General features: G+C 37.9%; 1 protein-coding gene across 6 annotated transcripts in view; it reads right to left on the reverse strand.

Annotated features, from left to right (window-relative positions):
• Positions 1-15,555, reverse strand: part of atp2b1a (ATPase plasma membrane Ca2+ transporting 1a) — a 34,793-nt gene extending 19,238 nt beyond the window's left edge. For 2 of the 6 annotated variants that reach the window (XM_048156907.1, XM_048156910.1), the window contains exons 1-2: positions 15,327-15,555; positions 6,672-7,099 (exon numbers count right to left, since the gene is read on the reverse strand). In XM_048156907.1, the coding sequence (XP_048012864.1) occupies positions 6,672-6,864 (193 nt within the window). In that variant the 5' untranslated portion in view covers positions 6,865-7,099; positions 15,327-15,555. Of the gene's footprint in view, positions 1-6,671; positions 7,100-8,189; positions 9,755-15,326 lie in introns of those variants that run through there. The other 4 variants (XM_048156909.1, XM_048156908.1, XM_048156905.1 and 1 more) reach the window with 3 other exon arrangements.
• Between the last annotated feature and the right edge of the window lie 1,504 nt (positions 15,556-17,059).

Below are 17,059 nucleotides of genomic sequence, written 5' to 3' on the forward strand. Positions count from 1 at the left end.
GATGTGGTGAATGAGCCATGCGGACAAAAAGCATGCATGAGTGTGTGTGTTTATGCATCTAGTGTCTGGGCGTCAAAATGAATGTGTATGTGTGACTGAACAGGATGGTTTGCCTGCCAGACCAGAGAGTAGCCTGGTCAGCAGAGCCTATTGTCATGACAACATCCTCCACATTACTCAGCAAAGCCATAGAGCCGCTTGGCTCTTGCTGTCTCCCATTGAGCTAAAGGTTTCACCGCATATTAACACTCAGTGTCTCAAAAGCACATTTGTGCTACTGGATTACACTCAGCTTTTGACTACAAAACCAAAGAGCTTTTTGTCTGGATGACTATAGAGTCTGCGACATTTGCATTAATGAATTCATTTGACCGATGATAAGCAACTTACACAGAATTTAAGGTATACATGAGAATTCCTGTAGCTCAAATAGTAGAGGTCATTGGTTTGATTCCCAAAGAAGGCATGAACTGATAAAATCATGTATACCTTGAATGCAATGCAAGTCAATATGGATAAAAGCATCTGCCAAATGCATAAATGTAAATGAAAATATGTTGACTAATTTCTCGATGCTAGCACCATGTTCAACCAATACAGTAAAAAAAAATATTTTTCGAAGTTGTAAGATTATTGAGAGCATGTTTTACAGGAGAATGTGATTTAAGTCTTTGTATTTCATGTTTAATTCAATTTGTTACTTGGCATTTCTTTGTCTTAAGCCATTTTGAGCTATTTTAGTGGAAACTATTTCACGGAACAATCTGAATGTTACGATCTTTGTGATTGTAATAAAAAATACGTTTTGTTGGGGTCAATGTCATGCAACACTGGTGCATTTTGACTAAACAGAGGGAATGAACTTTAAATAGGATTTCAGATGACTTTAGCAATGAAATGTATACATATATTCTGAAAATCACTTAAAAGAAAGAGAAGCCAAAGAGAAAGAGAAACCAAAAAGGAAACAAACTAAAAATGTTTGCTATGGTAATCAATACTTCTTGATGATGGCAGCAAACTGCTGAAAACTTCTGCCTGCTTCAACGCCAGTGCATTAAATCCAGGTTTGTGTAGTGTGGAAATTGAGGCTGAGGATTACATTCTCTCTTCCTGCTTGGAGAGTGGGCTAAGGAGCAGATGAGTCAGGTCTTACGCCTCTGTCAAAAATGCATTTATGCTGCAGTACACATCCCAATTCCACTCTCACTCCAGATCATGCAGACAGCTAGTCTGAAGCATCACGGAGGCGAAGATTAAACAAGAAAAAACAAAACAATACTAAGACCATCAAAACATGGGCATTTAGACAGCTAATTATTCATTTGCATGCTATTGAGCGTAGAAGTAGCGCTGTGATTGCTGGAAGTACTAATACGTTTTAGGTGTTGTAAACCTAAAACTAGCATTTGCGCTAATTGCTGTGAAGACTCCAAGGTTTTTGCATTTTCCCCAAAGGAGACCAAATCACTTGACGTCAGTTTCTATTTTCACCTGAGACCTTGACAGCCACAAAAACAGGGGCCTCTATGGAGAAGCAAATGTTTTGCTAATCTATAATGCGTTAATTCAGGAAAGAAACGGGGTAAATTATTAACAGAATTTTCAATAAATATTTAACAAGCTAGACAAGACAAGAGAAAACATTAAATAATAAATAACTATGCTCATCAACCCATTCAATATACAGACATCAACAAAGCAAATTATGAGCGATGGCTTTGTATACCTCACAAACACATCATTCTAGTGATCTCCCACGCTGGTTAAATTTTAGATGCAATATTTCATTTTTTTTTTTTTTTTTTTTACTAACATCTATAGTAAGCACTCAAGACAGAAGGATATTTCTGACAGGTGCAGCTGCACTTAAAGGGTTAGTTCACCCAAAATTAAAATTTCTGTCATTTATTACTCACACTCAAGTCGTTCCAAACCCGTAAGGACCCCTCCATAGACAGCAAATGAATTACCACTTTCAAGGCCAAGAAAGGTAGTAAAGACATTGTTAAAATAGTCCATGTGACTACAGTGGTTCAACCTTAATGTAATGAAGCGAATAAAATTCTAAAAAAACAAAACAAAAATAACGACTTTATTCAATAATTTTTTCTCTTCCCTGTCAGTCTCCTACGCTGTTTATGTTGTAGACACAGTGCAGCACTTCCACGTTCGACACCAGAACACCGACTCAGTATTGGCCAGCTCCTGTGTCAGCATCACACACATGCGTCGTGCTGCTCACGTGTACAGCGTCGGCGTTCTGACGTAGAACCTGGAATCACTGCACTGTCTACAATGTAAACAGCGTAGTAGACTGAGAGGGAAGAGATTAAATGTATGCTTGCAAAAAGTATTCTAGTCGCTTCATAAAATTAAGGTTGAACCACTGCAGTCACATGGACTATTTTAACGATGTCTTTAATATCTTTCTGGGTCTTGAAAGTGGTAAAAAAAAAAAATTGCTGTCTATGAGCTCTCGGATTTTATCAAAAATATCTTAATTTGTGTTCAGAAGATGAACAAATGTTTCACAGGTTTGGGACAACATGAGGGTGAGTAATTAATTTTTGGTGAACTAACCCTTTAAATGCAAAATGTGTCTTTTATGTGCATTTAGACAATTCGGTCTCCAACTTCCGCTATCATTTGGGCCAATGTTGCTGTGTCGGTCTGGCTAGGATTCTCAAACAAACAGAGCAATGTTTTGAAGTATCCACTTTTCATGGAAATCAACCTACAAATCTCTTGCTTATAAGGAAAGATAAAAGAAAAAGCTAGAAAACACACACTTTACCTTTAACACACTTAAGATAGTGCCAAAGCCTGGGTCATATAGTATTAAGAGTACTGGATGAAGCTTGCGGCGGGTTGTATACCTTACAAACATCACCTTCCACTTGATTTAAGCAGTTAAGTCTTTTCTGAGATATCCTTCAGAAATATTTGTATTATGTCCTTTAAAAAGAATGTGAATAGCAAATTTAAATTAATTTTTTTTTAACTCTTACTGGCCCATTAAAGGGAGTCATTATACTAGTAGCCCTTTTCAATTAAAAATCCCATTAGTTAAAACAAATCATCGGCCCTTGCCTTTAATTTGCAGCAGAAATCCCTTGTGTCTATACATGTGAATTGTGTAATACATTAGACTCGAGGACCCTTTCAATGGTAGTCAAATGGGCTAGCATAAAACGTATTCACTTGAATAAGATGAAAAGAACGTCACAATTTAAAGTGATGCCAAAAGAGCTGTAAAAAGTAACTAGTTAAATCGAAAAAGTAGAAAGATTAGTGGTGGCTTTGCTACGAAATTGAGAAATGGCCTACTTACTAATTAGAAATCCCTTTTCAATTGTCAAAGCTCTTGTAATCTTGAATGACTGCTTAATTTCCTATGGCAAAGCTGAGTGATCTGATTAAGCTGTAAAACGTGTCATAACAGCAGGGCTGCCAGCCAGCGTGCTATTGTGAAGCAGAGGGAACAGGGCAGAGCTAAACTGGCGGATCGCTGTGGGGCTCCGATCTCAGTTAGCCGTGTGCCGTGTAGCGAGAATGGCTATGCGACAGGGCCCTCTATCAGTCCGGGCACTGAATAGAATATCTAGGGGGAAATTCTCAGACTATTCTTCTATGACTAATGCACAATTCACATGGTATACAAAGCTCGGGCACAGCATGGGCCAAATTTCAGACAGTCTATTCAGGAAACAAAACACACATTTTTAGAAGTCATATCGACGTTATCAGTGTGACCCCATTATTTGAGACATGAAGTCGAAATATACATTTCCACTGACGCTATAGTTTCCACTGACAAAATGACAAAGGTATAGCTTTGGACTGCAGACAGCACAGTAAGCCTTTGTTTCAATCACTCAGTATTTCATCACCTGCTAATAAAAGTCAGACCTTGTGAGGGCAGGATGCAGCAGGTGACACTACATACAAACATGCCATGCATATCAGAATGTAGAATTACCTCATTATTAAGACCGAAAGATAGAGTTTGCTGCTCTGCCAAATATATTATTCATAATACCAAGTGTCAGATACATTTAATGCAGATTAGGTATCGTTTATGACCTAGCAGCAACATTAATACTAATTAGGGCTGCATGATATATAATTTTAGCATCGAAATTGTGATGTGTGCATCCGATAATCACATTGCAGAATGTGTGATGTCAAGTATAGAGATCATTAATCTGCATGGAGCAGATATCACGCGATTCTCAAATTAATTGCAAAATTTGACCATCATACAATGTTTACCATTTGCATGTGTTTTAGATCCTGTTAGTTTAAAGCGATTTGAAATCATTTGAACGCACAAAGACACAAAAGAACTGAATTCTGAACGTGCAGACGCACATGAACACCAAACGGCATTCTCTTCCGCATCTATTTGTGCCTGAACGGACACATACATGCAAAAAAAAAAAAAAAATTGTCAAAATGTACGTAAAACATCAAGTATCCTCGTAAACACAGTTGCTCCTGGCTTAGGTGAACTAAACAATTGAGAAAGTGACAGCAGCTTAATATTCCTACTGCTTTCTGTGTATTAAATGTTAAACAACAAAAGACAAAAGAGAAAAATCACTTTTGTAGCTTTAACACAGATTAATTAAATTTAATTTATACTGTGAAGACTATGCAGTGTTATTTTACATTTGATTATTCAATTTTTGTACCTGAATACTGTTAGACTTCTCAAAAATATAAAGCACTATTTCATTTGTATCTTTGTTCTAATATATTTATCTATGCTTATAATTGTATTATTTTCTATGCGTATTCACTCACCTACAAAATCACCCCAATCATCCTAGAATGATTCATTCTTTCCAAATAGAGCTATTCAAGTCATCTGGAGAGTTATTTTTTCATATCGCAATATATATTGCAGAAAAACTAAATATCGCAATGTCAGTTTTTTTCCAGTCTCATGCAGCACTAATACTAAAGCAAGCATCACTATTATTATTGTTGTTTATACTGAAATATTTTGTTGTACAGACATGAATGATACCTCAAATGCTATTACTTTTCTAAGTGACTGGATTGGACTATAAAATTGGCCAAAATAGTCTAAAGATTTACAATGAAAAAGGGATACCAGAATATCATAGAAACTTGGGACTGTCACCAAACAGAACATCCCAGCAAGCACCCATAATTCCCTATTTTCAACATTTTCTTCAATGGAGGAGCAAAACTAAATGCGAGAGTCTTAGTCACTAAGACTGCCGCTTTGTAGCTCTCCATCAGGAACGTGCTATATTTTGACTTTCAATAAAAAAAAATAAAAAAACGCATTACTGCTGATCAAGCCTGCATGCAAATTTGGCAAGTGAAGTATTCTCATGGAAACACTGGCAAAAGCTCCCAAATGACATGATGAAATATTGATCTGCGACCCCTAGCGTGTTCAAGCATGATAGAACTGCGTCTCAAAGAGCCTACAGAGAACTGCTATGGACATGGTGCCGTTTTAATCTGGGATCAAACTGAAAATCCCTTCCCCCAAGAGTTCAATCAAGGTCAGGTCAGCGATTAAACCTAATGTCTACAGAGAGGTAATAAACCAATGGAGCTGCAGCTGTGGGCTGCACACTGACTCTGCACTTTTCTATATGTTACCATAAAGACTATATACCTGCTCACACAGCCCTTCCAATGAAAGAAAGAAAAAGAAAATGTAAGCGGAGACAGCGAAGCGCAAAAAGACAAAAAAAAAAAAAATCATTAATGAATTTTACTGTCGATTAGTTGGATTTCTTTGATGTGGCACAGATAACTTCTGCCAATGACGTCATTTTGCACTTTTTACCGGGAGGAACAAGTTCACGACCCAAGTTGTCTAAAGTATGGGAGGATTTGGTATTAAAAGCTTCGAAGAAAGTCATGAGCATATGGCTGCATGTGGAGTGTCAGGTGCTTCAACAGATTGCTTGCGCTTTTTTAATACTTGCATGCTGTTATATTGCTAAAATAATCTTATTGGTAAATGTTATAAACTCAAAGTTAATTGAGCACATCCTAACAGTAGGTGTTTTGCTGTTAAAATTAAAATACTCCTTAGAGAGCATTTGTGATTTAGCTTTATAAAAAGATTAAAACAGTAGCCTTAGAGAAAATAAATGGATAAATAAACTGAGCAAAAGAAAGTCAATAAAAAAGCTGTCAAATTCCTGCTGTAGCCATATTCTCACAAACTATATCGGACGGGATGGTAAATGCATCTGTGTTTGACATTAAGGACTTTTATTTGAAATGTCAAACACACCGACATGCATGCAGGCTATATTTAGGATATTCTCTGTCTAGTCTTGCTGTTTAGTAAAGAAAAAAGATCTACATCTCAATTAGACATTGTGTAAGATATCAGCATACTGTCCATGTGCTGCCTGAGCCCTGGCTCATGTAGCGAGCAGCAGCAGCAGCAATGGGACAACAGCAGCGAACCTTCCAATAGACTGCAGATGCACTAAAATGCAGCAAGATGCCATTCAAGTGTAACTGACTTGCTTGCAATTACTAACATCTATTTGTTTAGAGTGTGATGCAACAGTGCTGTTTAAAACCATCCAAAGAGTGGGTGTTCCTCCTGGAACTGTATTTTGATTCCTGCAAAGCAAAGTAAGAGCAAGATAGTGATTATGTACCATCTACGGGCGATGTTTTCAGTCTGCTGCAAAGTCCATTAACGTCCCCAAAAGATTCCTGGATTTTGTATAATCCTTCAGCCCCTCGCAGTTCCATGAGAGAGCGCAGCTCTTTAAGCGAGCAGCCAAACTCTCCATCGTGATTGGGCTCGGCCACAGAGTTCTTCACCCCGCTGTATGAGTTGTTAGCCATGTCTCCCGGCTACACCGCGTCTCAGCAAGGGTGGAAAAATGGCGTCCCAAAAGGAGAGCTATATCCTCAGGAGACCAATGCCAGTAGTTCCCATAAACAACTGACGTCCTTCAGAGGAGGAGGAGGAGGATGCCCGACTGCAGGTGGCAGGACTGGGATAATTCACAAGCCATTCCCCTCAGCCTGTGGCGTTGCTTTCATTGTGAATAAAACCTTAAACAATCAGCCCAAGGACCTGCAAAAAAAGAAAAGATTGTTTTATTATAAATTAATTATTATACATTAATACTCCTAAATGCAAAACCCAACTGCACGATAGATTTTGTGCGTTAATTTCAACACAAAACACCTTAAATTTAGAAAATTCTCCATCAGGCCTGGAATTAGTAAGAACGAACTCACTGGCTGAGTTTCAAGGTGACATGCTACCCACTGTTACAGGCAGAACTATGTGGGTTTTTTTGAGAAGTAGCGTGGGAACTGACCTGCCATCTTAACTATGTGAGAGACAAAAAAGTCTTTTTTCCCCAAACATTATACATGGCTTTTTTAAGCAACATGAAAATGCTTTAAATTTGGAAACAGAGCACAACTGAAAGCAGTATATTAAATGTTAATGTAGAGATTTCATTACCAGAATGACATTTAATTATATAGTCAGTCAATGCACAACACAATAATTCTTTTTTTGAGAGCATGGTCATAGGTTCAATTCCCAGGGAATGCTTAACCTGATAAAATGTATACATTGAATGCAATAAAAGCCAAAACCACAAAAAGTAAATGCAATTCCTGCACTTGAAGTGACAAAGTGTAAATAAGCACAATGAGACCTTGGAATGCTTGGACAAAGTTCATCTATGATGTTTCATATTTTCATGTACACAAACAAAAGAGAATCTTCCATATCTATAACATGCCCTCAAACAAAATAACACACTCTCAGACTTCACAGATAAATCCCACTGGACTTTCAATGAACAATTTCTTTGGGACTATTTTAGAAGATAATAGGGCTAACTAAAATGCAGACAATCAAGACATTGTCTGTCCGAGCACCATACAGCCTGTCTCTCAAACCAACACCCTTGTCATGCGGCCATTCATACCCTCTGCTCTCCTTGCCTTTATCAGGAAGATTTCATTAAATTACTTTATTAGAATTATATAATAAAGGAAATTACCAACCAGATCAGCAGTAGGGGTGATCTGAACAGGTTTAAGGAGGACCAGAGAGAAAATTCAAACTATGAGGATGAGAAGATGGTGTTGTTGAGAGTGCTTTCGTTTTGTAAGCAGAGGTAAAACATGTAGTTTTGATTTACCTGCATGTGGAACAGCATGCTGCTCTGTAACAGGCTACCAGCTGGGCAATCAACTTCTCTCACAGCCAATGTCATGAACATTGCAGACAAATTAAGAGAAAAATCTTTAGCTAAAACTACTCACTCAGGTGCAGAAACTCTGAACTTGACCTTTTTATGAAGCTACGACAAAAAAACGTTCCAAAAATAAATACAGTAAAACACATAATTAGCAAATAAAGTCTAAAGTACGTCAGTCAACAAGCTCAGTTTTATCTCTTATTAAAACTGGAAGTGAAAAGGGAAACACCCTACAGCAGCTAACTGTGTTCCTCCCTTTTGAAATAGCAACTGGTCATAAAACGTGTCTGTGAAAATCAATGATGGGTAAAAACAGAACTTCCTGAAATGACTGTCATCTCAAGCAGTCGTGGTACACATTTCATTATCACAGTATGACAATTCAAAAAGAAGTTACATTGTAAATAACAGAATGTGTGCAGGTTTCAAGAAAGATAACCTCTGTCCCGTACAGTTGACCTCTTTTTTTCTCCCAGTTATCATCTATGAGTGACTGCATGGCCACGATGAGGGAAGTGCCAAACCTTTGCTGTGCCGTGACAGTTTCAGGTTGCAGAGCAGGTCACATGTCACAACAGTGGAAAATCATTGTGATTGGATCTTCAAACTAACAGCTAGCACAGTATGGTTGAGCAACAGTAATGTTAACCCTTGCCATACAAAGCTAGAGGATGGTTTTGGACCTGCACCTGTGGTGGACTGCCTTATGATGCTTAAATTACTGGTCTTATCATATACTTTTATGAGATTTCTGACAATCCACACAAAGAAACAGGCATTTACAGTACATCCGGCACTGTGTAATTTCATGTATTTAGCCAACATTCTATCCACCCTAAAAACTATACACTTATCTATGCACCTGTGAAAAAAATAGGCAGGTTCACGTGCGATCTAAGAGCTCCCCAATTACAAAATGCAGTGCATTTGAAAGCAGGCTGCAAGAAAACCTAAGGAAAACCCTCTCGGTCTTGGTTGGCAATTGGAGACCCTACACTGTACAAGCCAACTTCACGCTAGTCAAGGACAACGATTCCAGGGATCCCTCTGCAGTAGAGCTGTCGGTAATGGGGTATTTTTAGCAGCCTCAGACTGCCCATCCCCCTCGCTGGCTGTTGCTGAAATGGGTCAGGCCATTTCTATGTGGAGGGTACAATGCAGAGACGCCCCGCCTTACTCATGCTACATGGCTCAGTGCACCTAAGGCCACTTCACACCACCGACTGGGCACTTCTACTATACCCTCAGACACTGATCCTGCCAACTCACAGCAGCCTGCCACCCACTCAACCACACAAAGAACAACTCCTCAAGAGGAACCTGAATGACACCTCCAAAAAAAGCCCATTAAACAAAATGAATCCTTCATACTGAAAAATAAAACTCTTCATATGTCAAGGGCGCTGTTTTCCGTGATGCAGAACGTGGAATCCAGGCATAAAAATGGGATTTACTGTACAATGCGAAATGTCATGGAATTTGCCTAAATTTGGATGAATAAATCAAAAGACTGTACACTTACTCAAATTGCAATATGGATAGTGTCTGTGAATATATTATAATGCAAAAAGACTGTCATTTAAAATTGTATTAAATCATAAAACACAGAATTTCTGAGAAAATAAAACATTTCATAGCGCACTATTGTTATTTATAAATGATTAATTGTTATTCAATTTTATGAATTTAAATGAGACATCCATTTTGATTATTAAAATTAAAAAAAAAAAAAAAAAAAAAAAAAAAAAAAAAAGATTTCATAGGGCCACAATAATTCTTTCTGTTTTGTCATGAGCAGTGGGAAAAATACTAAAAATACTTAAAGGCTCAGTGGTTTCGTTTTCTCACCATGGCCTAAAACAGCTTAACTAAAGAAGAGATTTTGAAGAACAGAAACCTTTAAGTTGATTGTTATGGGTGCCATTCACAGCACACAAGCCATCCATTTGCTCCGATCCCTGCCACCATGTCTGACACTGCATAGTAAATCAGAGATGACGCAAACCATTAGACGTGACAGGATAATGGGCATGATGAGGCTTCAAAACTTATATTTGCTTAACTCATTGAATGTCACTTGGTGAATGGATGAGGGCATGACCGACATGACTAAAGGTTCTGTTTCTGTCCAAACACAATCTGTTTATATTTAGATGCACACTTTATAAAGACAGCACCTGTAAGCACCAGTCAAAGAGTACTGCTTCCACATTCCTTGACTGGGGGAAAAAGGGATTTCACTAACTGTTTTTAAGGAGCATCAAGTTGAGTCCATGGAAACAAAACATAAATGTGATTGCAAATCTGATTTTAAATGAGAATAGATCCTGAACAGCAATTCTTCATTTGCTAATTTAACTTTTAAGGTCAAAGAAAATATAGAACATTTTTCTTATTTACAGGCCTCATTTAGATTAAGGACAGAAAACACATTTGCCCCTAAGATGGCCATTTTATCTCTGTCATCAACATCTGATTAAGGCATAAAGCATGATGCTATACAGTAATTAAATAGCAACATTATTCAAATGTACTTTATAGCACAACACTCTATTTTTAGCTGTTTATAATAGCTTATGAGGGGTTGAATGTCACCTCAGATTAATGTGACACCAAGGCAGTGGCCTCTTACATAAACAATACTAGAGAGAGGGGCTAAGTTACCCTTTTTCCATTCTAGTCATTATGGAACACATTCACATTTACTTAATTAATATAATGTTACAGTTTGTAATATATACGTTGTGCAAAACCATGCCCATTTTGTTTGACCACACTGTTTAGTTTGATCTCATTACTGGAGGTACAACAAATGTCTATAATCATATAATTTGGTTTTACAGTGTTGAAATCAAACAAAACAATATACTACAGAGTAGTGGTGCAGCGGACCACTAAACTCACGGTTTGGATCATATTACGGTTTTTGAGTCACGGATAGGATCATTTTCCAGATCAGCAAAAAATAAAATAAATAAATTTGGGTTGGGGCAAATGTAACTTTGCTTTCCATTTATTACTTAAAGCACGCTTACTTCGATACCACAGAAAAAAAAACTACTAACTGTTAAAGTTTAGACATTTTTAAAGACAAATGAACAGTCAGTAATAAAATAAGAACAAATATACTAGACTGTAAAACTGAATAAGTTGGCAAAACTCAAAAATTTCAACTTGTTTGAGTCATGATATTTCCAAGTTAAGTAGAACTTTTAGATTTTGAGTTTGTAGTACTTGTGTGCCAATTTCTCTTAACTTTGGATATTGAGTACATTGTAAACCCTAATTCCAAAATCTATAAAATATTTTAAGTTAGTAGAAATTTTAAATTTAATTTTGTACTATGCAAGCATGTTCATTGTATGTATACTGAAATTGATGAGGCTGACTTACAATTCCATTGAATTATATTAACATTGTCTCGTGCAGTCAACTTCTAACAACCAAAAGCACGCCGGTGCTAATATAACTAACAAAGAGACTACTATATACTTGCATGTACACACAGTTAAACAACATACAACATATGTAGTCCTGAAGTTTCACAGCCTATTCTCGACCTAACCACAGGCTCTACTCCTCAGCACAATGGTAACCACTAAAACTGCAACAACAGAAACCCCTATAAATCCCAACATATCTGAACATTAAGCACTAACATATCTTTCCACACAAAATAACACTTAATTCATCATTTTTCTCCTCATGCAATCTGTCAGTTTCATGAACTCAAAAGAAAAAGTAAGTTCTGAGTACTCATAAAGGTTAATTTGTTTGAACTAATTTGTTTAAGCTTGCCCTACTCAAACCAGTTAATTATTCTGATCATTAGGGTTTACAGTGTAATTACAAGCATAGATAAATACAATATAATAAAGTTACGAATAACGTAAGGTCTAACAGTAGCATTCAGACATACAGAAATGTAATAAACAGGCTAAAATAGCACTATCGTGTTCACTGTGTAAATTACATAGATTAATCTTTGTTAAAGCTGTGTATTGTTTGATTAGCATTAGTGAACAGATAGCTATATTAAATATTAGATGTATAGATAGCTGCAGATATTTATAGGCTGCTTTCACTTTAAGAGCTAATGCACTGATCCAATGTACTGATACACATCCGTTTTCTTCCTTAACTGTTTACGTTCACTTTAGACATAACCGACTGGGTTTACGAGAACACTTGCAAGATAGGTATTTTAACAATTTTGCGTGTATGTGTCCGTTCAAACGCAAGGAAATGTGAAAAAGGAATCAATTTGTTGTTCTCGCTCCTCTGTGTGTGCGGCTGTGCGCACAGATATTAGCGTGCGAGTAACGAATTGAGTTCTCTTTCGCCTCTTCTAGTGCTTGAATGGTTTAAAATCGCTTGAATGTCCAAACTGGCAAGAAAAATACATGCAAATGATAAACTTTCACTCTATTATGGTTAGCCTAAACGTTGCAATTAATCTGTGAATCGTGAACCGTGGTCCGTACGGATCAACTACGATCAATCTGTTACGACCCTATGACAGAGCAATGCATCGTTCCAACATCTGTTAAGAAAACTCCTTTCTTAACTTAAAGTCAGAATGAAGTGGAAGTTGCAATAGTCTTTTCAATAGGCTTCTTGAAGCAGAAAAAAAAACGTAGAGCGGGACTTGATTTTATCCTTTGGGATAGTTGGATCATTGTCACGATCTCATGCGAGTGACAGTTTGTCCCGCCCTCATGCTAATGAACACATCATCAGTGAAGAGATGTCATTATGGGGGGGGTGTATTAAAACATACACCCATCAATACAATATATACACTATAATATGACAATAATAATATACGCATGATAATAAGATTAATCCTAATCATCAAATGCATGCAAGCTGCTTCTCATAGAGCTGAAGTAACAATTCTACTATAAAGCTTTACTTATAAGAATATTTCATTGCATATTAATATCTAGGTCAAAAAAAAGAAGATATTAAATCAATAGATATACAACTGGGCCATGCTCGTGCACACAACAGTCCAAAGGCCTCCGAAGCTCACTTGACAGTCAAAGGTTAGTTTATGTTAAGGGTAAATCATTAAAATATAAAACCGTTACTGAAGTGAAATAATATATTTCCATCCTGCAATAAATCATAAAACACTCGTCTCTTTTAACAGAGGCAGTTTAACGCTTTACAGTTACAATGTGGACAATTTTGCTCTGAAGAATACTGGATTGCAACAAAATCCTCAGTATTTGCTGGTCTCTGTTATGCACCACAACTGTTGTTATATCAATGACTTAATATGTTCACCACAAATCCTGAGTAGATCCTGAGTAGTGACTCAAAAGTCAGCATACACAAAGCATTTGTGTAGACCAAAAAGTGCACAAATACACCCTCACGATTTAGAGAAAGCTGAATAAACTGAATAGACTCAAGGTCAAATTCAGCATTGCTGTCATACAGCGAGGTATTATCAGAGACTAGAAAAGCTTGAGAAGCAAAAGAAGCAATACGGCAGAGAATGATGTACGCCAAGGAGCAACAGACCTGACATGCTATTTAAACTCACACCCGGGTCTATCTAGAAATTCTAGGTGCCACATTCAATCTCAACACATTAGGCAGACAGTAGACACAATAAGTCAGCCGATTAGGTTGGGTACATTGTGTTTTGCACATCTGCTCCTTCAAATACGATCCTAGCAAATTTGACGTGTCGCACAGCGCTTGTTCCAGTCTCCATGCCCAGTCACACATGACAGGAGGAATTAGGACTGTATACTACAACTGTTGACACGAATGCGCCAAGCTTAAAGGGACAGTTCACCCAAACAGAAAAAAATAATTTACTCACTCTAATGTTGTTACACACCTTACTTTCCTCACAAATAAATAAATGTAAGAACCGACAGGAACTGACAAACGCATTTTTCCATACAATGAAAGTGAATGGTGGCTGCGGCTGTCATTCTGACCAACATCGAAAGTCACACAGGCTTGGAACAAGTAAATGATGACCCAATTGACATTTTATGAGTGAAATAGCTTTTAAATGTTGGTTGAACGAAGATTGTTTTAAAACACTTAACTGACAAGCAGGTAACGTTAAAGGCAAGTTGACAGCTCGCTTTTGGCTTTAGCCTGCTAGCGGTCTCAACTCAAGGCATCCTGTCAAAAAAGCTGCACTGTTTTAAGAATAATAATGACACCAGACCAACATAACATCTTTCGCCGAAACTGAAACGCTCTCCAACTTTCCGCCGCAATTCAAACGGGCATTTTCGGGTAAAACCCTAAAAATATCCAGCTGGCTAATGTCACAAGCCACCGACTGTCCGACGGACAGAGACGGTCGCTTAGCCGAACAACTTGGCTCGTTTGACAGCATTTCATAAGAGCGAACTAATATTAAACGACACAACGCTCGCGTAATTATCGCTTTAAATCCAAGAAAATCATAGAGAGTTAGCACTATAAATCTCAGAGACCCGACTGACAGTCAAGGGTTCGGTAACGGTAACAACGGCAGCCTTTTTAAACGACTGACGGCGGATAAAATAACATTATGGTCACCCTGTCTATGATAACGAGTAAAAGAAAAACACAAAATCTAAACATTTTAAATGATGCTAAAGCTCCAACGTATACATTTCAACAGGAGTATTTCGAAAATAAACACTGTATCGCGTGATCATATCTGTAGAAACGCGGCGCGCGCTGGCGAACACATTTCAGAAGCTTCATACGTCAAAAGCAACTTTCCAGCGTGCGCTACACATCATCCCAGCATCGCAACATGGTGTGATATATTAAAACCCCATTGATTTTCCACACACCCCTCCCCTGCAGTTAAAATAGGCAGGTGTGGGTTAAAAATGCACAGCAGCCTGGTTGCCTTCTTGCCCCTTTCTTTGCCTGCTACCAACTAGCAGGAGTTGCCTAGCCAATTTGGCTAGCTGATAATATCGCAGGCTAACGGAAAGCACGGTGGATGTAGACAAACAGCAGAGAGGAAGCCAAAAAAAAAATGGTGCATTTCAAATGCAGCAATACCACAAGCATGCATGCGAGAAATGGTGAAAATACACTCACAAAGCTCTCCGAACGGTGCCTCTGAGATCCCCCTCACTCTCTCGGTCTCCCTCAGACTCACTCTGCCGTCTATCTAGCTCCTCCAATCTGCAGAGAAATCCCTCCCACAGCCCTCGCGTCGCCTGAGACATGTGATGCACGGGCACTGACATACAGGATGATCCTCATTGGCTGAGACGAGATGTCAATCACATTAGGCGCACCTTCTGCTCAGCGTCCGCGCGCATTAACATAATTTATAAAGATGTTCCTGAGACCGGTTAAATGTAAAATAACTTGTTCCGCGTCGTTGCTTATTTTAAGCTAATAAACGGCACGCTTCAGCACGTGCTGTCGTGGTTAGCTCCGCCCACAGCCACGGACGAGTCTTCCCCGGCGGCTAATTAACCTGACGTCATTCTTTCCATGACGTCTCCCGTTCTCTCTCCACGATTCTGGTGTTGTTTGATTCGCAGTGCGCAGAAACTCATTACACTCTCTGATCTGAACCGGATTAGTGCGTTCTGCAGTCTGCATTCTTGCTGCACCTTCTTTCCCAAGAATATGAATTAAACATTTGTCAGTTAGTTAACATATCACTGTTAGGAGTTTGAATGGTCATGTTGAGACTCATTCATTGAAATAATAGATAACCAGAAAGATTGTGCAAAATATTGTGCAATCCTCTGTTCTTTCTTTCTCATGCTAATAGAGTGAACTTGCATGACCAGCATTTTTTCTCTCTGCATTTTCATCACACTCATGTCTACTGAAGCACTTAGTTTAGCAGCCAGTCTGGCATCTTCCTTTAAAACTGCAGTACAAGCCCGGAGCATTTTTGTTTGTGAACCTTCGTTATGATATATACTAAGTCCTCGTGTCAGGGACTACCTGTACCAGAGGCGAATGGAAATCTTTGGTTAGGTAACAAAAAAAAAAGAAAAAAAGAAATAGATAATGAAAAGGAATTTAAAAAACATTACTGTGTTGTTTCTCATTTTAAATGCAGATACCACAGCTTCCTCTTATCATGATATAGATGGCATTTCCTTTTCCTGAGGTGGAGAGCTGCAAGACTTGCAATATAACAGTTTGATCTAATCTATTAAGATGCTTAATTTTTATAAAGCAGCGCATCGCTTTAATTCAGTACATGGGAATGCTCTGTCACTTACACGTGAAAGGATTAAAAAACATCAAAATGAGCTCATGAGTTCTTTTAAAATGTTCTTTAACTTAAGCTTACTGGAAATTATGTTGGAAAAGTTATTCATAAAAGGAACAATGTAACCAGAAGAGGTTTTCCCCTCACACCTAACATCTTAGGTTTGCAACAACAACCAAATCTCCATGTACTTGTTGTGGTTGTTTCTTAACAACCTCAGCTGTCATGACAACCATTGTTGGCATTTGTTGACCTTGGTTTACTTGAAAGATGATGCCAAATGTAGACCAGTGTTGTGGGTTTCCCCATGAAGGCCTCAGAAGAAGCCACATTGCCATCTTCATTCTGTTCTTTTCTTTGGAAACCGCATTACCGAAATACAGTCATTTATGTGGCTATTTATTCAAAGTGACTTGCAAAAAATAAACACCACAAATATCTAGGCTCTCCATACATATATATATATATATATATATATATATATATATATATATATATATATATATATATATACACACACATAGATACATATATATATTAGTACTGTGCAAAAGTCTTAGACCACCACCAGCTTTGTTGTTTTAGCAAT

The sequence above is a fragment of the Megalobrama amblycephala genome, linkage group LG14 (genome assembly GCF_018812025.1).
Source record: "Megalobrama amblycephala isolate DHTTF-2021 linkage group LG14, ASM1881202v1, whole genome shotgun sequence".
NCBI lineage: Eukaryota > Metazoa > Chordata > Actinopteri > Cypriniformes > Xenocyprididae > Megalobrama > Megalobrama amblycephala.